Here is a 24,510-nt window from a genome sequence, read left to right as displayed (position 1 = left end):
TCCCCAAGGATTTTATGAAGGAAAGGAAGAAAAGAAGAAAGAAATGAAGCTGTCCAGCAACCCGTGCGGATTGACTGGAAGACGCCTGTCCTCCACAGCACAATCCGTGCGTCTTCCTTCAAAGACGCTCGGGCAGCGAGCCCAGAAGACGCCCGTATTCCCTTGAAGACGCCCGGGCAGAGGCTCCTGAATCCGCCCGTCCCGTGCCTAAGACGCACGGATTCCAGCCCAGCACGAATCCGTTTCTTCAAGCTTCAAAGAAAGAAGCCCTTCTTTCGAAAAATACCGGCGTCTCCCTACTCAATCTAAAAAGTGTAATTACTAGTTTAGCCATTAGTTAACCCTAATGCTTCCACCAAATTTCCACTATAAATACCCCATTAGTCTAATTAGAAGAGCATGTTCTTCTTATCAATTATTAGAGTAGTTAATATCAATCAAATCCCTCTTTAGTATTGTAATCAACAATTAATCAAGTTTTAATACAAGTTTTATTTCCTTAATCTCTCTTTTGTTCATCCTTTATTTTGGGTAATTGAAGATTATTTGGGTTATTATTGGGAGATTGACAACCTCTCAATCAAGCATCAAGTACTTCTTTTATTCTTTGCTTTATTATTGGAATCATTAGTAGGTATAATTCTCTTAATCCCTTTTTAATTACTGTTAATTACTTTCATTTGTTCATCATGTTTCATTTTGTTGGTATGATTGACAACCTTGCTAGCATGATCAACATGATAATGAGTGAGTAGTGACCTAGCTAGGGTTAATGGGTAATTAGGGAAAACCAACATGGGGAATGATTCATGCTTAAATTAATATGCTTTCATGGTTTATTTGCTTGCTTGTTTTGATCTCAACTCATGCACATGTTATGTTTGATGAAATGTGAGCCTATGAATCCTTACATTTTTTACCCATCACCTATCTTTTCAATGAGACTTGTAAGACATAAACCAACTCGAGTCTCATTAGACCATGCATGTTGTTGAGTAGGAAAGACTAAGTCGACTTGTAGGTGTTGTACAATCTAATCGATTCGGCTCCGGGACTCAAACTTTCCTAGGATTGTAAGATATAACCCAACTCAATCCATCACAACAATAATTGCTTGCTTATAATTTGAGAACATGTTTGTATGATCAATTCCCATGATTCTCCTATGACCCCATGATACCCTAGTGCTTTTTATCAATTGTTTACAACCCTTTTTATTCATCTTGCTTATTTATTTTCATTGCTATCTAGTTAGTGACCTTCTACATCAACCCAAATTGTGACACTCCTAAGACACCACTAGTTTCAATAGAAATCTCATCTCAATTCCTGTCCCTTGGGATCCGACCTTTACTTGTCTCTTTACTAATTGTAGAGTTGTTTGTGAAGTTATAAATTGTGTTTGATTGGATGTGTGACGACCAACTCTTTGTCCTATCAGTAGGTCGAAAGAAAAGAAAAGAATTGAAAAAGAAACAAGGAGAAAAGATCGAATCCGAGGAGAAGAAGGAACAAAGCAGCTGAAAGCAGCCTCTGGAAGAGGCGCAGCAGAAGCTGCGATCCTTCCAGAAGGCGCAGCAGACACTGCGTTTCTTCTACTCGTCAGATCTGAACAGTTTTGACGAAATAAGGTTTAAAACATGTGTTTTTACAAATTATCGTCTTGGCATTAATATGATGTAAACTCGTAAAATAAAATACAACAATAATATAAACAAGATTAAAAAATGGGATTTTACACCCTCAGACTTACATGTTAGCGTTGCGAGATTTAACTAAAATCGATTTTTAGTGGTAACTCGACTCGAACTTTAATGCAAATATGAAAGTGCCCTTGAAAAAGGAATTATAATGATTGATTAATTAATTGTGTAGTGGTCAAATTGGTCGGTCATGCAAACGTGACTGGTACTCAGAATGATCTGAGCTTACGTGGTTGATTGATCAAGCACGTAGGCGTCGAAAGATTAGAGCAAAGTCTAGAATGCAAAGAGAGAAGAGAAGGGCGGACACTCGCGTGAAAAATATGTGAGGCAAATGCCTCTATTTATACTAAACACACGGATGAATTATGGTAAAGGTAGAATTATGAAATGAATAAGAAAGAAAGATCCGGAAACAACCGACTTAGTTGAAACACGGAAACTTGGACGAACAGAAAGCCTTGAGAAAAGGCGTAGCAGGTGCTATATGTGAGGCAAATGCCTCTATTTATATTATTTTTTTGCAATTAAAATAATAAAATTTTAAAACAGACCGCGCAAAACGCGGAATACTACCTAGTTTTATACTATAAAACGGTCATATAAGAAAGTTGTTACTCTTCTTATATTGCATCTCGTTGGGCCACATCCCCATTAGGCCACTACCATTAGCATTTAGCACCATCACTAGGCCAAATAGCCCACTGCATTCAAAACGAAGACTGAACGGACCAAAGTTTACCTGTATAGTTGTATTGTCCTAGACTCTTGTCTTGGTAAATCATTCAAAATGAACAGTCCGTCTCAATGAAAACGGTCACTATTCCTCACAAGGTGAAGATGAATATTGGCTAGAGCTGTCAAAACCTGACCCGACCCGAAAACCGACCGTAACCCGACCCGTAAATAACCCGCAAATAACCCGATGTTTTCAACCCGAACCCGAAAAGTACCCGAACCCGTTTTGACCAGTAAATAGCGGGTTGAAACCCGACCCGTAACGGGTTGACCGTTGGGTCAAGGGAATATATCTTCCTTAAAATTGATAATGTCAAATAGGTATTGGCTTATAAAATTTTAAGGAAAGATATGTATATATACGGAATGTCACGTCATCACCTTGAACCATATGCCACGTCATCACATCAAAGTGTGTGTCACATCGTCACTTTCACCATATTACGTCGATCTGTATTCTTCGTCAACACTGCCATGTTATCATTTCAGGCAACATGCCATGTCATCACCTTGAAGTGTGTGTCACGCCATTACTTTCATCGTGTTACATCAAACCGCATTCCATGTCGGCACTGTCACGTCATCACCTCGATCACATGCCACATTATCACTTCGAAGTGTGTACCACACCGTCACTTTTATCGTATTATGTGGAACCACACTCTACGTCAGCACAACCACCTCATCACCTCTGGTCACATGCCATGCATCGTTGTCATCTTATTTGAGTCTCATTGTCGTACTTATAGAGTTAGTGAGGGTAATGATGATGATGATGACGGGGTGGTGGCGGCGAGAATGGTGACAATTAAGTCAACTAAGACGAGCAAGATGAGAAAAAACGTATAAATGGTAGGAATTACGATATAAAAGAAATTTTAAAAAATGACAGAAAAAGATGTTGATCGGCCCGTTGTTTACCCGAACCCGACCCAAAACCTGTGTCGAACCGTTCGTATAACGGTGTGATATTGAAAATATTAAGCAAAAAATATTTAATCTTACTAATATCATATATTAAACTAGATAATAATAAAAATTTAAGAATAATTATGTGTTTATAGGTAGAATTAAAGAAAATGGAATTTTTTAAAAAGGCGTTAGTAGGACCCGTTCTGACCCTAAACTCGACCCGAAACCCGTATAAACCCGACCCGTATAAACCCGTATTTTTCAAACCCGAAATAGACCTGACCCGTATTTTACCCGAACCCGAAATGACCGAACCCGTAACCCGTCCGTTTGACCCGTTTGACAGGTCTAATATTGGCCCTCTCACAAAATGCAAGTGGATGGACAAGTGGGGTATCAGGTCACAAAAACACATTCAGTGAATTTAGTCATTTCTTATTATCAGGTCAACAGTAAATTACGTTTTAGTAATTTTTTTTTTTTTTTGGTGACGAGGGGGTTGAGTCCCCCGGGCCCATGCATTCCCGCACCACCACATGGGCCATGTAAGCCACCCCCTTCGGGGGCTACAGTGGCCAAATAATCATCGCCCCAGCTGGTAGTAAATATTTGTACACGTATCATCTTCGATGATACTCCCAACATTCTTATTATCAATATGAATAATTACATTACGTAGGGACGCTGCTACTATAGTGATTTCATTCCATCAAGTTCATTTGCTATCATAATAACAGTACTTGATCATATAACCCGAGAGATTCATCTACAATATAATCTTATTTCCCTCAGTTGCGACATAACTTTGATTTTCTTGTACCATTTTCTTCTCTGTTTTGTAAACATACACACTTGATGCCCACCAAAATGCACCCATATTCAAAAGAGCCAACACAAACAAGAACAAGTAATAATAGTCCAAATGACAATCATTCAAATTGTTCCCTATCCAACTCTTTCCCCCATTTCTTCCGGTAATCTTAACCACCATAGTAACCAAAAAACTATTAAAGAAATTTCCCACCCCAATCGCACTTGTAAAGAAGGTCGTCCCTAGACTTTGCATATCGTCCGGTGACTGATCATAAAAGAACTCCAACAATCCAATTGAGTTGAATACATCAGCCACACCAATAAGGGCATATTGAGGCATTAACAAAAATATGCTCATAGGGACTAATGACTTGCTCCCTAAGACATGCTCTACCTTAATAACATGCATCCTATGCATCTCGACCGTGTAAGCTACCGCAATGGCCAGAACCTGGATGATGCAACCAATCCCGATTCTCTGTAACAAAGTGATTCCCCTTGGATTCCCTGTCCTACTCCGCATCATGGGTACAAAGTAGAGGTCATAGATGGGTAAGGTTAGGAGCATGGATAGAGTTACAAAGCTCCCTAAGGACGCTGCAGGGACTTGGAAATTCGGGCCTATGTGACGGTTTAGGGTGGTTCCTTGTTTAACAAAAAGGGTGTTTATTTGGGCCCAAATGGTGCTAGGAATTAGTAGTACTAACCATATCATTATCATTCCACATACTTGCTTTGATTTTTCTACTTGTGCTTTTGTGCAAGGAGGTCTTGTGCTGCCTTCTTCTACACTAGCCTTCTCCAAGAACCTAGTAGAGTCAAGTGAGCTATTAGATATAGCATTATAGACCTTTAAGTAAAGTTAATGATGAAAATATGCGATTGCATTGAACATTATGCAGCCACTACTTTTGGTGCGCATTAGGTAAACCCCGGGTATACATGATAACCGGCCTGCTTCATCCGTGAGTGACATGCTCGAAGTATAGAAGACATACCCTCATGCCATAAACACTCCACATGATTGCTCTTGAAAAGGCTTGAAAGTAAGACCTTTAAAAATTTCACCCAAGTTTTAACTACTAAACTCCACTTTTGCCGCAAAAAAAAAAATGTATTATTAGGTGGGTAAATGAGGAAAAATTTCTTATTTGGATAAGTCTTCTTGCAATATTCTCTCACATGATTAAAGTACCAGTATTTGAGTGAAACATCATTCCTTGCCTCAGTTCCCTGCCCTTTGGATAATAGACTAATAATGATTCAGCCCCATTCATGCATGTGAAGCACATTACATATTTGGACCATCTAACACAGAAGCTAGAAATAAATACTTCACGTACACTTACAGAAATTTAATTATGAGCGAATGGCCCAGAGATAACTATAAAAATTGGCCGCTCATTAAATTTAACGTTTTGCATGAGCTTCTATAATAGTACTGCTTCACATCCTATTCATGTACATTTCATTGGACTCCCTTAATGACCTGCATGGCTGCATCTAACAGATTTAAACCGATGACCGTGTAAAATCGATCCCATCTTAATGACCTACATTGAACAGATTAAATCCAGTCCAATCCAAAGAAGATGACCCGGAACATGACCTGAAGAAACTTGATTGAACCTAAATTCTGATAGCCCGGAATTGACTCTTGCCAATTAAAAAGAAAAAGAGACTCCCAAATGATCTGCTTGGACCTGACACAAACCTTGATGCAGTCGATATGACCCATATAAAATTGACATAAAACGACCCATTTGCAATCCAAATGACCCATTTACCTGGTCTACACTCAATACTAATAGTGACTGATGTATAGTACTAGAAAGGAATCTAGAGACAAAAGATATAAATGTTGGGAAGCCAAACTTCGACACAGCCATAATAAACGACATCACATCCTTATCATAGCCCACAATGTGCAGTTATATTGTCTTTCACTATTTATGTTTCCCTCACTCTAGGGTTTCTCTTCTCTATTAGTTTTTGATGTTACTATCTGCAACTTGTTCATGGGTATCTAGATCGAATCTTATGATAGCAGTGCACTGTACTATCGATAATATCTTGTGTCTTTTGCTGTACTATCTAGTTTCCATTCCCATTTCTGACTTTGGTAGTTCCGTCATTTTCAAAAAGGGGCGAGTCCAGGATTTAATGGTGTAGCAGAATAGTTAATTCTCACATGATTTTTCAACAATGGTGTAGCAGCTGCTACGCCATTTGATAAGGTGGACTCACCCCTGTTGTCAAAATGATCACAATAATTTTTTTGTTCATTACAATCGTACTAACGAGATGGGAATCCAGGTTATAAGTATCATTTCTAATGACTATACCGGCACATGAGTAAAAACTAAGTTTGATGGCATTAAATGCTGATCATAGCTCTTTTGTAAGATTGTCTTTAGGATGCATTCATGCATATGGGCAGGCGACACAATTTTAAATATTTATGTAATGTTGCCTTATTTCTAATACTAGTCCATTTAATTAAGGTCATTGAGATCATCATGATCAATAGCAATAGCAATATCCTCCACTGCCTCAGTTGACCTCTCTTACAGTCTTATGGCAAACTAAAGGGGTCTAATATACACGACTATATATACTCGTGTAAAAAGGAAAAACAATATATTTATCCCTAATGACCCTTTATAAAAATTGCATTAACATTAAGCAAAACATGCCACATAAGTATAAAATGAGGCGTCGAAGTATTAACTCACCTGAAACGTGCAGTATTACGATTTTCCAGTTGTTTGTCGTTAGGGTTCTCAAGAACTTTGAGTCTCCAATTGGCCATGGCAGTAAAAATGACCCTAAAAACATCGGTTGTAGGGCTTTTTAAGTTCCTAGCTTTGTGCCTATAAATAGGAGTTCCCAAGTAAAAAACAATCAAGGATAATAGAAGGCCAATAGTAGGAATCCCATAACCTAAACCCCAACCCAAGTTTTCTTGTATGTACACAAGTGCCAAAGTTGCAAAGAGGCCTCCCAAGAATGCACAAAAAAACCACCAATTGAACAATGAAACTTTGAGCTTTTTTTCATGAGGATCTAATTCATCAAATTGGTCTGCCCCAAATGTCGAAATGTTTGGTTTTGTTCCTCCTGCTCCTAGGGCTATGACATACAAAGCAACGTAGAACATTGCAATTTTGGACGAAGAGCCCTCGTTGTTGCATGTATTGTTCGTGCATCTTGGTTTTAAGGACTTGAGTGAAACAACCGTCGTTAGAAACAACATACCCTGAAATTATGGAATTTTTCAGTGAAATTGTTAAGACATAAGCATAAGAGACACATTTCTTGAACCACAAATTAAATTACTCATAGGCAGTTATATATACATCATAAACAGTGGCGGAGCCAAGATTTAAAGTTAGTAGGGACGAAAAATTTTAATTGGGACAGAGCTATGATTGTCAAGATTTAAACTTAATAGTGAATGAGCACTTAATCTAGAGAAAGTAGCAAGATATCAAGAAGTTTGTCACTAGCCTATAAGATGAGAATCACATTCCAACAAAGAAGCTTTTAACCTACCTTAACTTTACGTAATTGCACAAAAACATTTAGAACAAGTGTCTTATTTTAGTCAAACAACAACTGTTTACTAAAAGGATATGATCTCAAAACATATGTACCAACTTGATTTGTTTGTGTGGAGAATAATATTGCAAAACCCACAACCACCCACATCCTTTTGACCATTACCTATATATCCACTTAATCTTAACGGGTCATTGTTCTACCGTCCCACATGAGATTCTTCAAATACACTCATTTTGTGTTTTTGTGATTAGTCATATTTGGTGGCGCAAATTATCTACTAATCGTGTTATTTGATAGGGTTTTTCTAACCTGTGCCTAATGGGCACAAGTTAAAGTGCTAATTAAAGAAAGATTTGTATAAATATATCATGAGAAATTGAAATATGTTCTCAGATTTGTCATACTTAGAGAATTATAAATGCAAATCTTTCTCTAATTAGCACCTTAACATACACGTTAGAAAAACTAATTCACACAAACTCACAATTTCCGAAAATAGAAATAATCACAATAAACTGCATAGGTGGGCCGTAGTCGATTTTTTTATCAAAAGAATATGAGTTTGAACTTCAAAAGAGCGTGTATTTTTTTTATAGGTTACCATTTAATTGAAAAATACAATCTACAGAGGACAATACATGCATGTCTAAGGATCGAGTGTTGAAAACGGGTACGTAAACTCATATGAAGCATTGAAGTAACATAGTGTCTAATCACAAAGTTATTGTCGTAACTCAAATTATTTGCAACGTGAACGAAAAATATGTGGTAGTATAATATGTTTGAAAATTGAATGTAGACTTGTACATGTGAAGAGTTCAACTTTTGTAGTCTTTCATTTTCCATGGACCTATTAAATCAAATTCGAGCAAATTAAACACACTTGAAACTTGAAAATATGTTCCATTATTTCCAAATGATTTGAATTAATTAAATCTACATATGAGTTATGATTAGCTCAAGTGGTCAAATTCGTAAATGATTTTGATGATTGTGCCATCCAAAATTCGTTGACATTAAAATCGACCTTACAACTCTATTCAGACATGATAAAATTAAGTTGTAGATAAGTGAAAGGCGAGAGATAAGTAGTAATAGTAGCATTACCAAGACATAAATGAGAGAAGAGATGGTGAAAGTCCAATATCGGCCAAGATAAGAATCAGCCAAGTATGCACCAAGAATTGGCGTCATCCATACAACTCCATTCCAATTATTTACATTCCTTACTGATGAAACTGTGTCTTCATGTAGTTGGGTTGTCACGTATACCACCAAGTTTGATGCTATCCCATAGAACGCCATTCTCTCGAATACTTCATATACTACGTACGTTTTCGCAAAATTAATTAACACCAAACTTATAAGTCTCTTATTAAGGATGAAAAAACATTTTAATTCATTTAATTATGTAAAAAAAAAACATAATCAAACCACACAAATTCTTGTATAAAACCGTTTTGACAATGTGCAATTTGACATTAGGAAGAAGAAAATTACCAAGAAGAAAAGCACAAGCTTTCCATTTGCCAGTCTTAGAAGCAAGCACGGGCCTACCGCGAAGATCCATAGTGCCATCAAGAGTGTAGGCCTTAACATTGGTTTCTTCCACGTCCATCTTAGCTAATTAAGACAAGTTTAAACGATGAAATACTATCGTCTCCAATGAATTTCCTTGATGAGGTAACTGTAATAAGCTAAGTCAAGTGAAATATGAGTGTGATTACTAGTGTATATGAGATGAGTCTGTGTTAAAAATAAACAAGACTGATAGAGAGAAGAAAGGTAAAGGTGGAAGATAAGTCACACGAAGAGTAGAGGTGATGGACTCAACCTTATAAATAGGCAAGTAAACCATCCCATTTTTTGGCGGACCCAACTCTTTACCCTTTTTTTTTTATATATTGGACACGGTACCGTGCTAACTTCACATGTGACATCAACTTTTCTTTTATTTAATTTCGCACGCTTGAGCTAATCAAGTTTGGACCAACGCGCTAGCCATTGCCCATCTGGTCCTGCTATTTAAGCGCAGGCCTAAAAGCCTGGCCCACTATTTTACATGGGCGGGTATGCACTTAATAAACAAGCCCGCCAAGCTCGTTAAGAAAACATAATTAAAAAAAAATAGAGTTATTTAATGGAAATACTGTGAACTATGGAAGTATTGTTCAAAATATTCCAAACTCTTGTTTAACTACTAATAAAACCAACTAATGCCTCCATTCACTTTGAATAGAATTCGTGTATTTTTAACCTGTTGTAACAGGTAATTGACGTTGGCCCACTCATTTCTCTTTATTAATCTTCATCTTGTTTCTTCCTTACTTTCTTTTACCATTAAAACATTTTTAGCTGTTCAAAGATTTTAAACATCGAACATTCTTGCATTAGAAGATTGATAACACTCCAGCATAACACCCCAACCACATTATCAAGAAACCAAAATTACAATAAACTGGCTCAATTCATACATTAATACGTAGGAAATCAATGTTCTGACATAGCAGAAATTAAACCCACACTAAGTAGCAAAAGCATCTTATTTCAAGTTTCAATTCATACATTAATTTTAGCCCGTGTTAAAAGGAGTTAGTATATGGGATGCTAAGCAAACTATCACCAACTCCCGCTACTGTAACAATGTACTTAAAATGAAAGATCTTCTCCTAGAACATGCAGGCTCCCCTGATCAGGCTATCCAGCAGCTTGAAAACTGCACATCCCAGTCGAGGTATAATACTGATGTTATGTATGACTTTATAAGAAGTAGAAGGGCTCCAGTCACTTGGTCTACTCTGGTTAATGGAGCAGGATGTCATTCTAAGCATTCTTTCACTGGTATGATGGTTATGAACAATGGCTTATCTACAGTGGGCAAACTGATAACTCGAGGGCTATTTTTGATTAATCGATGTGTGCTATGTGAACATAGCTGTGAAGACCTCTCTCATTTGTTTTTTTATTGTGATTATTCAAGGCAAACTTTGTCTGTTATTGCTCACTGGGCTCATCTTCCTTTGCGCTCCTACTTGTTGGCTCATATTATGCAGGATAGTGCTTCCACCAGAAGAACTGCAAAGCAACTGGCTAGTTTGATGGCTACTATTTACTACTTGTGGAAGGAAAGAAACAATAGGATCTTTAAGGGTGCTAAGTCCACTATAGATACTCTTTGTGTTGTAATTATGAAAGTTATAACTTTACGTTTGTATGGTGCTCGACTTTCTTAGGACTCTTGTAGGGTTTTTCTTCTTATTTCACCTTAGGGGACTTCTCTAGTCTCCTTTGTAGGAAAGAGTGGCAAAGATCTTGTATTTTATGTTTTTTTTATCATGAAATATATATCCAAAACTTCTCTGCAAAAAAAAAATTCATACATCAATTTTGCTAGAAACTCATACCTCCATTTTGTAGCAAACTCGGAAATAATTAATCCACAAATTCGTGCAAACTAAGTCCAGAAAATTTCCATCTGAATTTGCTACAACATACCTTGAATTTCGACACCCAACACTTTCATAAATTACCCGAATTTGGCTTGAAATTCGAATCTGTAGCAGCAATCGAATGCATTTGGTGGGTGTGGACATAGACGGTTTCGATCGACATAGAAATATGGTAGCCATATTTCTCCATTATTCTTCCTTAAACCATTTTTTTCAAAAATTTTCTCTTTCTTCCATCTTCTTCCTTTTCCATTCCACTTACCTTGATTTCTAATTATTCCTCCATTAATTTACACGAAAGAAATTAAAAAAAAAAGACAGTCAATGAATTAAACCCTAAAACAAGGACCAAAGAGGGAAACTTTCAAATTAATTAGAGGCGAGGTGTTGGTGAGGAGCATCAATGGCGTTGTAAGAGGATAGTGAGGCGTTTAATGGTGATTAGGTGAAAAAGTAAAGGAAAGAGTGAAACGGGTTAACATGGAAATGAAAAGAAAAAAGGGGTTAAAGGAGAGTTAAATTTTATTCACCTGCTTAGGTAACCAGTCGCCATAGTGTAGTAAAAGCGAAAGGGTGTATTAGTTAGTATTATTAGTAGTTAAACAAGAGTGTGGAGTATTTTGAGCAACACTCTCATAGTTTGGAGTATTTCCGTTAAATAACCCAAAAAAAATAATACTCCCTCCTATTTTATATTTTCTTCCCTATTTTCTAAAACGGATTATTCAGGTTTTCTTCCCCTTTCTTATTTTGGTAAACTTTTAATATTATTTTATCCATCCCTCTCTCCTGTCACCAAACCCCACCCAACTCTTTTACTCATATTTTATTACTTTTTTTAATGTTTTGGCCCCACAATTATTTATTTAACTCCTAATTATTCATCTCTCTCTTATCACCAAACCCCACTCAACTATTTTACTCTTATTTTATTATTCTCCTTAATATCTGTACCCACTAACAAGGGGAAGAAAATATGGAATTGGAGGGAGTATATATGTTTCATGTATAACTATATACATAAACTATATACATACGCAAAAATTATAAAGTAAACTAAAACAAATTTGTGTTAGTTATAAAAAGTTATTTGAATTTTTTTTATAGACAACTTTAAAGTTATCATGTTTAATCTTTTTTTAGACAAACGTGTACTATCTTATATAGACTATTAAAAAAAGGAGCATACATAGAATTTGATACAACAAAACAAATTACAAAACAAACATAGGGGAATTAGATACCCCTAAACTACTGGACATTGAACTAACCGAACTAAAATTACAAGTGAAACTAACTGAAACTGAAATACGACATTTCTTAAAGGGTGGATGATAATAGTCCTCGAACTGGAGCAAGTCGGTCTCCTTACGTTTTGACCTTTTAACTGCAACAACATTATCTGTGTACTTGCAAAAAAAAGGTAAATTATTGACAGAACCCGATGGTCTCTTCTCCAAGATAACAACAGACCTAACCATTCGACCCCGACGAATGGAATGCTTCACCTTGCGACAACACGTCATGCTCGAGTTCTCTTTGACTGCAGCAAATTGAATTTGAACCGTGGATACCTTGCTAACCAGAGAGGAATCATACAAAAGCCGCTTCTTTTTGGCAATATGTGAAACAGACTCCTCCTGACCAAACTCAACACTCTTAAAACCCAAATGCGAAAGTTGGTTGTGCTCTTCATGAAAAGGATAAAGAATGGGAACTGCTGCTTCCCTTGAAATATCTTCATGGGGAGTTCCCGTCGAAATAGAATTTGTAGAGGTGAGGGGACGAACCCTCAAGGATGAGAAAGATCTTGGATGGAAAAAAGAGAGATCCCTCCCAAGTAAAAAATTCTCATAATCTTGGGACTACAAACGCAAATTATTAGTAGGATGCTTTTTGTTTGAGAAGGAGTAAATTGCAGGCCTTGAGGTAAAAGTAGTGGAGGGATTACAAACATCCTTAGTTGCCAAAGCCGGATAAGCCTCGTTAAGGCTTTCAGAGTCCATAATAATGTCAGAACCAGTAGTAGCAATCATTTTTTCGGAGTCCATAATAATATGAGCACCAGTTGCCGCATGAGTAGGAGAAACATCATCCTTAACCAAAGGAACTTTACTACAAGACGTTGCGTCCAAATCAACAGGGATTGCAAACTTATCAGTCATAGTATCAGCTAGCAAAGGTTTCTTTCCTTTCTTGTCTGAGCCCAAATGGTTAAAACAAAAAGCGGCCCATTTCCCATTAACATTGAAAAGTAAGAGGTCAGTCACAGAAAGGAGTTCCTGATTAACATCGTTGTTTTGCAGTTCAAATTTTACAGCATGTTCAAAGTCATCAAGAGCATCGGAGAGAATATTCAAATGCTTAAAACCCAGGCCTCCACGATATAGGGCCTTAACATTGGTCGGATCAAAGGATAAGACGAAAGAGCAGTAACAACAAACCCGATTATACTAGGACAACCTCAACTCACAAACAGCTAAATTTAAAACAAGGGAGAGGTATAGGGAAGTGGCTACGGGCTGGTCATGTGCGGGTGGAAGGCCTAGGAAACAAACGAGTTTAATGGCTTGAGTGCAGTGACGAGCAGCCAAAACGAAATTCCCTTCCCTGAAAAGAGAGTTGCCCCTATCTTTCACCAAATGGACATTGGAGATGGATGGTACTCCCAATTCCATAACCAATTTAGTAAGGTCATTATCATCGACCCCATTATCATCCACAACAAACAAACCACAAAGATTAAGTAGCAGAAATTGATAATCAATCTACTGAGATTATAACTCCAACTACTTATAAAAGGTTTGATAACCAAGCATAAAGATTGAGAGAAAACAAGATAAACAGGAAGATTCAGAACATCCCATGACCTAATTGGGATAAAGATCAGCAAACAAACCAGGAAATAAAAAAACCACACAAGAAAAGGAACTTAGACAAAAGAACACATAGCTGAGACTCGGAGAAGTCAATAGATGCCGGAAATAAAGAAGCTGAGACAGCAACCGCACCACAAATCATCAATTGACCACCCAAATCAGCCTTTTAAAATCGAAAAAGAAGGAAAACGATAAGCTAAAGGTGAAGGGTAAAGGCGGCTCTCACAGGCGGCTTGTGGGGATTCGGTGACGCCGCCGGCGAGATTAGGTGAATTGGGTTTTGCGGTGGGAATTAATTGGGATTTTTGTTAAAAGAGGTTTGGCGGTGGGATTGCTAGTTTTTCTGACTTGTGCACGTGTTCTTGTAGGCCATCCAAAATAAGTTTGATAATTTGATAAGCAACAGAGAACTGAAAATATAGCTACTTCTCGAACTCGTCGTCTGACTCGGACTCGTCCTCAGATGACTGCTCCTCTTCTGAAGACTCGTTACACTCGTACGTCCTCCAGTCCAACTCTATCCACTTACATCCGCCTATAGATGTATAAACTGGATACAAAATAGGCATCCCCGATTGTCTCTTTTCTCTGTATTACAACGTACATGAAGGTCAGACATCAAGTTAGTAACAGGGAATCATTGAGCCTTGGAAGTACTAAATTAAAAACCGTAACATATGCAGTAATGTAGTGACAACTACATACCTGGTGAGTACCAAAAAAAAACTACATACCTGGTAGAAACTTAGATTCTCCCAAAGATACGCAGCATTCAACAGCCAAATCACGCAATCCAGCATCTTCACCTCTAAAAAACCGTACCGCAATTGTGCAAAAAAAATTCTCCACAGGGGAACTAGGGTCATCTACAAGTTTAGCCTTGAAGTTGAGATGCATCCTAGCCCCGTTATCAATAGGCCCTTCTTCATATAAACCAAGCTTCACCAGCTCGAAGTTGAAACCCTGTCAAATCCATCACATATGATTGTCAAAGGAAAAGAAGGGTCTAGTGAAGGCACAGGTGGTTATTTAAATATATATACATACAAACCTGTTCACGCAGGTAAGACAAAGCTGCAGTTGTGAAGTAGAGTGATGTTTGTTCCATTTTTTGAGACTTCCTATCAAAAGACAGTAGACATGGGCATAAATAGTTTATATAAGTTATAGATGGAAATACTTCACACAATAGAGACACTCAAAGCAGCAGAAGTCCCAAAATGAGACGGGGAATGTTTTGGTAAAAAATTACCGGTTACGAATTTAACTATGTGAGTGATAGTGATTGATCTAGGGCAAATTACGATTTGAATGTAACGATGACAATGAACGAAATAAAGACGAATGAAAGAATGACACGGAGGATTATTGGTGACGCGGAAAAGCCGGTGTGGGAACAACCGCGGGGGGAGTCGGAATCCCACCAACTTTACACTATAATTAAGGTTTAATATGCAAGTAAGGAAATACAATTATTATTTCAGCTAGTGAATTATTGCCAAGTATAGACGGGATTTTTGAGGAATGATGTGTTGCTTGAGATAAATTTCGAATGCCCCTTTTCACAGTGAACTCCCTTGCTTTTATAGCTGCTAGAATCAGACTTAGGGTTTCTGAGTTTCCTCTGCTTCTGTTACTGAATACCAGGTCAACTCCTTAAAGAATAGGGGTTTGTTGTTTGACTTGGTTAATACTCACTTTGCTGCACGTGTGTTATTTCATACATCAAGTTGTGTTTGTTGGTTTTGATCTTATGGTTCTCAACACGCCACATCATCGGTCCTTTCCTTCTCTCATCCTCCAACAGCCATGCGCCATGTCACCTAGCTTTTCGCCTCTCTCTCTGCCAGTAAGAAGGCGCCACGTCACGGGTGATAAAATACAATTTTTATCCCTAACAATTGCCCTCAAATTTCCATCTCAAAATTTTTAGGCGGGAATTTCTGTTTGCGATGCGGAGAACTAACGGAGCTTTATCAGTTACCTTAGTCTCGAGAAATCCCCCACTTTATGTCTCTCAACCGCCACATTCATTATCCCACTCTCCCACAAACTCTCTCTCCCCTATATACTACCTCCTCGGTTTCTTAACTCCTCACACTCCATTATTATCTCACCTTTTTCACCTTCCTCTCCCACAAACTCTCCTCTGCCGGCTGCTTTCAACAGGTACTTCGTCCCCTTTTGCCTTCCTTTCTTTTTCTTTCTTTGCATCTCGTTGCTTCATTATGTCACAAAAAACCGCTTCCTCAACCTCTGCCTCGGATCCGGCGGTCCCGTCCAACCTCTTACCTTCTGGTGGTTTTTTGTCCGCCAAACACTCGTGTGATTCTGAGTTCACCACAGATGACGTCGCTCATATTAGGGAGACGATTGGATTCTCTGATCAGGTAGAGTTCCTTATTCCAACCCCCGGCCAAAACGCCGACTTTGTGCGCAAGGGATGGATATGTTTATATGAATATGCCTTCCGTCTGGGTCTGAGATATCCGTTCCCGCCTCTGGTTCGAGAGTTCTTGAATCTGAATCGGCTGGCCATTTGTCAATTTGCTCCGTACACTTGGCGGACTTTGCTTGCAATTCACGCTATGAACAGCCGCTTTGTCTATGACATTGGTCTCTCGGACCTTGCTCACTTGTTCTCGGTCAGATCCCTAAGTTGTGGTCAAGTGACCATCCGGGTTCAAGATGGGGAGAAGAACTGCATCATCTTCCCTGTGAAGTCGGATGATAGCAAGTGGTTTACCCGCTTTATCTTTGTGAAAGTCAACACGCTTCCTGCTCCTACTGACTATATCGTCAGCGTCTGGCGTTCGACTCATGGTACTTGCATGCTCAGATTTTTCTTTGGATTTTTCTTTTGATGCTCATATTTCCTTACTTGGCTTTTTGTGTAGGTCTGCGCCATTTGACCCCATTCGCTGACGAGGTTGCATCTCTTACAAAAATGTTTGGTCCTCCTGACAAGAATAGGACCTTTCCTAACCTGGTTCAGGACTCTGCATCTGCTTCGAAAGAAGAAGAGCTTGAAGAAGAAGAAGAAGAAGCACGTGAATCAATGTCGACCGGTACATTACTTTATCCATTTCTAATTGTTTTCTGATTCTGGTAATGTGATGCCTTTCTGGCTCTGACTTGAACATTCCTGTCTTCAGGTTCCCCAAAATCCAAAGCCTCACTGACTGACATTCTGGCTCTGAGAGAAAAGAAGCGCGCCGAGAGCGCTCCCAAGCCCGCCGAGAATAGGAAAGCCACTACTGCCACTGGTTCTGGAACTCGCGCGAAAAGAAGGTCTGCTGTTGCTGGTCAGGCCCAGGAGCAGGTTCCCATCGAAGTCGTTCCTCTAGCTATGAGGCCTCCAATTCCTGGGTATCTTCCTTCTGCTTCTGGGGATTTTCCTGCTTCCAAATCTGCTCCTGCTTCTGGTCCTACTCCTGTTACTAAGTCTGCTCCTGATACTGGCTCTATCCCTGCCTCCGGATCTGTCCCTGCTTCTGGAGTTGTTCCTGCTTCTGGAGCTGCTTCTGCTTCTGGAGCTATTGCCTTAACATTTTCGGATGATTTTGGCAAGGTTAAATCCGCGCGTAATCTGGCTCTAATGGATCAGCTGCTGTTCCCTGCCTCCGAGTCTGCATTGGGGAAAAGAGCTTTGTATGACTTGGTGGACCGTGCAGCTGAGCAGTCATTTGAGGTGAACACATGCTGACTGCCTCAAAATATTCTCTCTCTCTTTTTTTTTCACTCTGTTCTGGGTTGGTAGTCTTTCCAGATGTCCTTATTTCTAAGGAGGAAAGTTCCTCTCCTGGAAGCTGAGAAGACGGAGCTCCTTAAGCAGACAAACGCAGCCGAGGAAAGCAAATTCCAAATCCAAGCTGAATTGGACAAGGCCCAGAATCTACTGCTGGAGGAGGCTGCTCAGAAGCAGAAGTTGCAGAGCAGTCTTTCTGATGTTGAAGGACGGATCTCTGATGCTGAAAAGAATGTTACTGAGGCTAATGAATGTGTTGCCGAGGCCAAAAAATCTGCTGCTGACGCTGAGAAACGCGCTTCTGATGCTGAGGCACGTGTTTCCCAGATTCTGGAAGAGAAGGCCTCCCTGGCTACCGAGGTGCAGGTGCTGAAGGAGAAGAATTCTAAACTTGGGGACACCTTAATGAATGCTCTTGCCTATGATGCTTTGGAGACGAAGATCGGGTGCATAAAGGCGTTCCAGAGTGGGGAGCACTTGACTTGGGACTTGGAAGCTGAAGAGGAGAAGCTTGCTGCTGATATTCCTGATGGTCTGAACCTGGATCTGTTGGCTGGCATGGTGGGATCAGGTAATGCTTCTGTTGATGATCCAGGTGCTGCAGAAGAGGTGACTTCTCCTGCTTCTGACACCCAGACAGCTGCTTCTGAGGCTGTGGATCATATTGATCTAGATTAGCTTTTCCTGCGTCTGAGAAACTTTTGTTATGCTTAGTTAGTTTTTGGCCCTCCGGGGCGTAACACTTTAGTTTCATTTTGAACAGTTTGGCGTATTTTGGTCTGGTCCAGGGGCCAGACATATTTTGCTTTTTAACTTAAATATTTTCTGCTGGATATATCTTTGTGTCGTACCGTTTCTGGTGCTTTGATTTGTGCATGCACGTTGCTTGTTTGGCCATCGCTGTCTGATAGCTGGCTAAGGGGTCTAATACGCCCACTCGTTCGGAGAAGCCAGGCTTGCGTGGGTGCTAATGCATCGTGAGAGGCTGACTGTCCCGGTTGTACGTGCTTAGCCACAGACACACGCCTTCTGTAGTGAATACAGACCCTGCTAGATTAGTTTGCATTTTTATTCACTTGGCCATTTATTTGAAAGAAAATTATAAAAGGGAATTTCTTTACTTAATACATTTAAAATGGTTTTATAACTTGAAAAATTCTTAGAATTGGGAGATATCATGGTCAGAATACATGTAGAGTTATTTCAGAACCAGAGAATGTTAAAATCTAAATATGTGCGAAAAATTTCAGAACCAAAAAATGTCGAACTTAGAACATTTTCGGAATCAAAAAATGTTTAAATTCAGAACATGTACAAAAGTTTTGAGAGCCATAAAATGTTAAACTCAGAAAAAATTTTCAGAACCAGAAAAATATTCAGAGCCAGAGAAATATTTAAAGCAATATCTAGAACCTGGCTGAGCTGTATCTGGTAGGCTGAGTACCCAGTTGCTGGCCATACTGGTTACTTAGGTGAAATAATTTTTCAAGTGGGTGATATTCCAGGATCTGCGAACCATTTGTCCTTCCATAGTCATGAGTCGGTAAGCTCCGTTTCCAACTATGTTTTCCACTTAGTATGGTCCCTCCCAGTTGTAGGCGAATTTTCCTGCTTGTTGGTTCTTGGTATTCTGGAAGACTTTTCTCAGGACCAGATCTCCTACCTGCAGGGTTCTTACCTTTACATTCCTGTTATAGCTTTTGGCCACCGTCTGTCGGTAGAAAGCCATCCTGATCTGGGTGCTGGTTCTGAGTTCATTTATCGTGTCCAGGCTGCTTGCCATTTCTACTAATTTAGGTCTTCTGTTATGCATCCGTACGTGTGGGTTGGGACCCTAACTTCGGATGGAATGACTGCTTCTGCTCCGAACACCAGGCTGAAGGGGGTTTGTCCCGTTGCAACCGTGGGTGTGGTTCTGTCAGCCCAGAGAACCAGAGGCAGCTCTTCTGCCCACTTGCCCCCAATTTCTTCCAGCTTCTTTTTCAAGTTTTCAACGATGATTTTATTGCTGGATTCGGCTTGTCCGTTGGACTAGGGGTTCCTAGGAGTAGATTTCTGCAATGAAATATTCCACCTTGCACAAAAATCTTCTGTCTTATTTCCAATAAACTGAGATCCATTATCACATATAATCTCATATGGAATGCCAAACCTGCATATAATATTGCGTTTAATGAAAGATATAACCTGGATTTCTGTAACCTGGGAGGATGATTCTACTTCTATCCACTTGGAGAAGTAGCCCGTCATAGCGAGCATGTAAATTTTGTTTCCTGACGCCCTGGTAATTGTCCCACGATGTCCATTCCCCACTTCATGAAGGGCCACAGTGAGATAACCTGATGCAAAGGCTCTGCTGGCTGGTGGCTGATGTGGGCGTGCCTCTGACAAGTGTCACATCTTTTTGCGAACTCCATGGCGTCTTTGCGCATTGTGGGCCAGAAGTATCCCTGCCTCAGTGCCTTCTTGGACAGGCTCCTGCCCCCTGCATGGTTTCCATATTCTCCACTGTGGAGAGCATGCAAAACAGCTTGAGATTCTTCCCGATCCAGGCATCTGAGGTAGGGTCTAGCGTGGGACTTCCTGAACAGGACATCATCGATTAGTATGAACCTGGATGCTTTTATTTTGAAGCTCCTTACTTCCTTTTTATCTGGTGAAAGGATATCATTCTGCAGCCAGTCTAGGTATGGTTTCCTCCAGTCTGGAGTATTTTCTTCACTGCTGGTGCTGCACAATACTACTGCTTCCTGCTCAGGTTTTAGTATTGCTAACTCCAGTACGTGGACAATTGGTATTGTACAGACGGCTCCTGCTTTGAAGGTTGCCTTAAGGGTGGCTAGTGTGCCTGCTTCTGCGTTCTGGTCCCTGGGGATTTGTTTGATGTTGAACGTGAAAAATCTGAGGGTCATCTCCTTTGCTACGTCTAGGTATGCCATCATCCTGGGATCCCTGGCTTCATAACAGTCATTTACATGGTTAACTATAAGTTTAGAATCACTGCAAACCTTGAGGTGTCTGATTTTCAGATCCAAAGCCAGCTTCAGACCCAGGATCAATGCCTCGTACTCTGCTTCGTTGTTTGTGGCCTTGAATTCACATCGTACAACCTAGACTATGAGATCTCCCTGGGTGATTTGAGGACCAATCCTACTCCTGCTCCTCTTGCGTTGGAGGCTCCGTCCACATGCAGCTCCCACACTTGTTCCCCTTTATCTTCCTCCAGACTCAGAATGTCCTGTTCCGCTTGGGTCTGGAGAGCCGGGCAGAAGTCAGACACAAAGTCTGCCAGAGCCTGAGACTTTATGGCCGTGCGAGGTTCAAATTTCAAATCGTAACCGCTTAGGTGCACGGACCATTTAGCCATCCTGTCTGACAATTCTGGTTTTCTCATGATAGTCTTAAGAGGATTGTTAGTTATCACATAAATTGTAGGAGACTCGAAGTAAGGACGCAATTTATAAGATGTTGTAACTAGTGCAAGGACAAGTTTTTCTAGTGACGTGTACCTGGTCTCTACTGGAAGTAGAGACTTACTGACATAATATACTGGGTACTGTGATCCTTCCTGCTCTCACACTAGTACTACACTAACTACTGCTTCTGTGACTGGCTGGTATAGGAATAGTGCTCTCCTGGTTCTGGCTTCGACAGAAGTGGCGGGGTGCTGAGATAACGTTTCAGCTCCTGAAATGCTTTCTCATGATCCTCCGTCCACTCGAATCTTTGGCTCTTTCTGAGTATGTCATAGAACAGCCGGCATCTGTCTGAGGATCTGGATATAAATCTGTTTAGAGCTGCCACTCTTCCAGTCAGGCGCTGGACGTCTTTTGGTTTCTGTGGTGACTCCAGCTGCAGAATTGCTTTGATTTGCTCGGTGCTGGCCTCTATCCCCCTCTGGGTCACCATGTAACTCAGAAATTTTCCACTGGATACTCGAAAGGTACACTTTGTCGGATTCAGCTTCATTTTATATTTTCTGAGGGTATTGAAAGTTTTTGCCAGGTGCTGATGATGTTGCGAAGCCTGCCTTGATTTGGCGACCATATCGTCTATGTATACTTCCATAGTTTGGCCTATTTTCTCTTTAAACATCATGTTTACCAGCCTCTGATAGGAAGATCCTGCATTTTTCAGTCCAAAAGGCATGCCAATATAACAGTAGATACCTCGCTCGGATTTGAATGCTGTCTTTTCCTGGCCGCTGGGGTGCATCTTTATCTGATTATATCCGCTCCAGGCATCCAGGAATTTCAGCATCTCATGACCTGTAGTAGCATCCACCATGGCGTTTATGTGTGGTAGTGGAAATGGATCCTTTGGGCAAGCTTTATTTAAATCCGTGAAATCTACGCAGACCCTCCACTTGTCGTTCTTTTTCGGGACCACCACCACATTAGACAACCATTCTGGATATTTTACTTCTCGAATCTTTCCTGCAGCAAGCAGGTTATCTATTTCCTGGTTTATTACCTGGTTTCTTTCAGAAGCAAACTTTCTTCTTTTCTGCTGCACAGGTTTATAGCTTGGATCCACACTTAGCTTGTGGGTTATCACACTTGGGTCTATCCCTATCATATCATTATGTGACCAAGCAAAACAATTCCCGTTAGTTCTTAATAACCGAACGAGTTCTTCACGAATGTTACCTGTACATTCAGATCCAATGAGCACGGTTCGTTCTGGGTACAACGCGTCCAGGATGACTTCATCTAGTTCTGTATGCTGGGGTTCAATGTATTCATCATGGATGAGTTGGCTCTGTAATTTCTATGTAGGCGAGCTGGTTGTCGACTTCAGAGCTACTTTATAGCAATCCTTAGCTTCTTCCTGGTCTCCACGTATCTCTTGCACCCCCAAGGCGTTGGAAACTTCAGACACTGGTGGTACGTTGAGGGAATTGCTTTCATCTCGTGGATCCAGGGCCTGCCAAGGATCACATTGTAAGTAGAGGGTCTGTCAATAACCAGATACCTTATCTGCTTGTTTACACCTCCGACATAGGTTGGGATGACGATTTCTCCTAAGGAATGCTTTGTTTCGCCACTGAAACCAACCAAGGGGACCGCCTTCTTTGCTAGATCTTTCTCGGTGAATCCCATGCCTTTGAGTGTCTCTAGCATGATCAAGTTGACAGAGCTTCCGGTATCCACCAAGATCTTTTTCACCTCACAGTTTCCTATGGGGAGTGTGATGATTAGAGCATCGTGGTGCTGTTCTGGAGCAGACCATGCATTTGTTTCGTCAAAGGTGACTGATGGCAGATTCTGGCGGTTGATCCTACAGGAATTTTCTGGTTGCGTGCCTCTTTGCTGCTGAATATGTTAGTCCGCACAACTTCGATCCACCTGTAATGACATTCACAGTTCTAGTGCATTGAGAAGGAGGAGATGGCAGAACCTAATCTGCTGAGTTTACTCTGGTTGTGCCTCTGGGTAGGAGGTGATCCAGGTTTCCTTGATCATAATGGAACTTGAATTCCTTTCTGAGGGAATGGCACTCGTCGGTGTCATGGGTGTTGCTGCCATGAAACTCACACTTCTTGCCCGTGTCCTTTCTGTTGCTGGAGTATCCTTCTGCTGGAAGTTTTGGCCATCTGACTCTGCGACCTAGCTCCTTCAAGGCTTTAAATAATCCTGCAAGATTAGTGGTAAAACCATATTCACTTACTTTCAGAGGCAGATCTGCTTCGCTCTTTCCTTCAGAACTTCTAGAAACTTTGTTCACGCTCCTGCTGTAGGGTTTGGGCCTTTTGCTCCTCTTCTCTACTGGAGCTTTTCTGGATACTGGATCTGAAACATAGACACCTCTGATGGGTGCAAAGTCTTCCTTCAATCTTATGACAGCAATTGCCTTTGACTGTACTTCCTCAAAGGCGGTGCAAGGGTGCTTCGTCAGGTCCATGTAAAGATCTGAATCCTGGTGCAGTCCTCGGCGGAAGGCTTTTATAGCGGTTGCTATATCATATCTCGGGATAGCCACCTTCTCTTTTTTGAACCTATTCAAGTAATCACAGGTGGACTCCTCAAACCCTTGCACTATCCGGTCAAGGTCACTGGTCTACTTCTCCGGCTTTCTGCTGCTGGCAAATTGCTGGTCGAATGCATTGACTAGGTCGGCAAAGTTGGCTATACTCTTGTTGGGCAGGCCGACGAACCACTGCAGAGCTGCTCCAGACAAGGTTGACCCGAATCTCTTACATATACAAGCCTCCTTTAAGGATCCAATTGCGGTTATCACCATCATTTTCTGCTTGAAGTGGTTGATATGATCGAGCGGGTCCATGGTTCCGTCGTAGAGTGTCATGGCTGGCGGTACACATCCTTTAGGAACACCGACAAGGGTTATGTCGTCCACGAAAGGTGAGTCTGCGTAGCTATCTCGGGTTGCTTTCTCTAACGGGCGGGCTACGCCTGGTATCCTGTACATCAGCTCCCTCAGCTCCTGGTACTGCTGCTCCAGCGAGTTACTTGCTCCTGAAAGAGGGTTAGAAACAGGCTGGAAGGGTCCAGCAGGTGTACCTCCTAGCCAGGGCACTCTAGAAAATTGGCCTGATGCTGGATGACTGGTCACTAATGTGGCACTGATTATGGATCCAGGCTGCTATCCTAGTGTCTGCTGTAGTCCTCCGATCCAGGCTCCACCGGTGAACTGGCTGCAGAATGGGGCTGCTGTATTGATGACAGGTCCAGATTGTCATCCTG

The 24,510-nt window shown here is 40.6% G+C and overlaps 4 protein-coding genes across 4 annotated transcripts; 1 reads left to right on the top strand and 3 right to left on the bottom strand.

The window, feature by feature from the left end:
• Nucleotides 1-3,961: 3,961 nt before the first annotated feature.
• LOC141600257 (protein NRT1/ PTR FAMILY 5.1) lies at nucleotides 3,962-9,996 on the bottom strand. Its single transcript, XM_074420450.1, has 4 exons — nucleotides 9,231-9,996; nucleotides 8,838-9,055; nucleotides 6,902-7,425; nucleotides 3,962-4,975 (listed from the first exon to the last, which is right to left on the bottom strand). Exons 1-4 carry the CDS (start codon nucleotides 9,346-9,348, stop codon nucleotides 4,120-4,122), a joined length of 1,716 nt encoding a protein of 571 aa, XP_074276551.1. The 5' UTR covers nucleotides 9,349-9,996; the 3' UTR covers nucleotides 3,962-4,119.
• Nucleotides 9,997-10,384: 388 nt separating this feature from the next.
• LOC141601955 (uncharacterized) lies at nucleotides 10,385-10,963 on the top strand. The gene has a single exon (XM_074422263.1). The coding sequence runs from the start codon at nucleotides 10,385-10,387 to the stop codon at nucleotides 10,961-10,963; it is 579 nt and encodes a 192-aa protein (XP_074278364.1).
• Nucleotides 10,964-19,837: 8,874 nt separating this feature from the next.
• Nucleotides 19,838-21,200, bottom strand: LOC141601954 (uncharacterized). Its single transcript, XM_074422262.1, has 3 exons — nucleotides 21,009-21,200; nucleotides 20,420-20,895; nucleotides 19,838-19,958 (listed from the first exon to the last, which is right to left on the bottom strand). The coding sequence occupies exons 1-3, from the start codon at nucleotides 21,198-21,200 to the stop codon at nucleotides 19,838-19,840; spliced, it is 789 nt and encodes a 262-aa protein (XP_074278363.1).
• Nucleotides 21,201-22,576: 1,376 nt separating this feature from the next.
• On the bottom strand, nucleotides 22,577-24,235 carry LOC141601953 (uncharacterized). The gene is made up of 4 exons (XM_074422261.1): nucleotides 23,964-24,235; nucleotides 23,225-23,804; nucleotides 22,774-23,121; nucleotides 22,577-22,732 (listed from the first exon to the last, which is right to left on the bottom strand). The coding sequence occupies exons 1-4, from the start codon at nucleotides 24,233-24,235 to the stop codon at nucleotides 22,577-22,579; spliced, it is 1,356 nt and encodes a 451-aa protein (XP_074278362.1).
• Nucleotides 24,236-24,510: the final 275 nt, after the last annotated feature.

Source organism: Silene latifolia, chromosome 9, assembly GCF_048544455.1.
Source record: "Silene latifolia isolate original U9 population chromosome 9, ASM4854445v1, whole genome shotgun sequence".
In the NCBI taxonomy this organism is placed as follows: domain Eukaryota; kingdom Viridiplantae; phylum Streptophyta; class Magnoliopsida; order Caryophyllales; family Caryophyllaceae; genus Silene; species Silene latifolia.
The sequence above is the reverse complement of the archived record's forward strand: the minus strand, read 5'-3'. Positions and strand labels throughout refer to the sequence as shown.

Coding starts and splice junctions, on each gene's coding strand:
- LOC141600257 (XM_074420450.1), bottom strand. CDS start 9,348: ATGGACGTGGAAGAAACCAATGTTAAGGCCTACACTCTTGATGGCACT. Junction 9,056..9,230: donor AGCTTGTGCTTTTCTTCTTG/GTAATTTTCTTC, acceptor AAACGTACGTAG/TATATGAAGTATTCGAGAGA. Junction 4,976..6,901: donor CGTAATACTGCACGTTTCAG/GTGAGTTAATAC, acceptor TGACTCTACTAG/GTTCTTGGAGAAGGCTAGTG.
- LOC141601955 (XM_074422263.1), top strand. CDS start 10,385: ATGAAAGATCTTCTCCTAGAACATGCAGGCTCCCCTGATCAGGCTATC.
- LOC141601954 (XM_074422262.1), bottom strand. CDS start 21,200: ATGAGAAAACCAGAATTGTCAGACAGGATGGCTAAATGGTCCGTGCAC. Junction 20,896..21,008: donor AGGAAGATAAAGGGGAACAA/GTGTGGGAGCTG, acceptor TGTGAATTCAAG/GCCACAAACAACGAAGCAGA. Junction 19,959..20,419: donor TTCAAAATAAAAGCATCCAG/GTTCATACTAAT, acceptor TATTATATGCAG/GTTTGGCATTCCATATGAGA.
- LOC141601953 (XM_074422261.1), bottom strand. CDS start 24,235: ATGTACAGGATACCAGGCGTAGCCCGCCCGTTAGAGAAAGCAACCCGA. Junction 23,805..23,963: donor TCTGGAGCAGCTCTGCAGTG/GTTCGTCGGCCT, acceptor TTACTTGAATAG/GTTCAAAAAAGAGAAGGTGG. Junction 23,122..23,224: donor TACCCAGAGGCACAACCAGA/GTAAACTCAGCA, acceptor TAACATATTCAG/CAGCAAAGAGGCACGCAACC.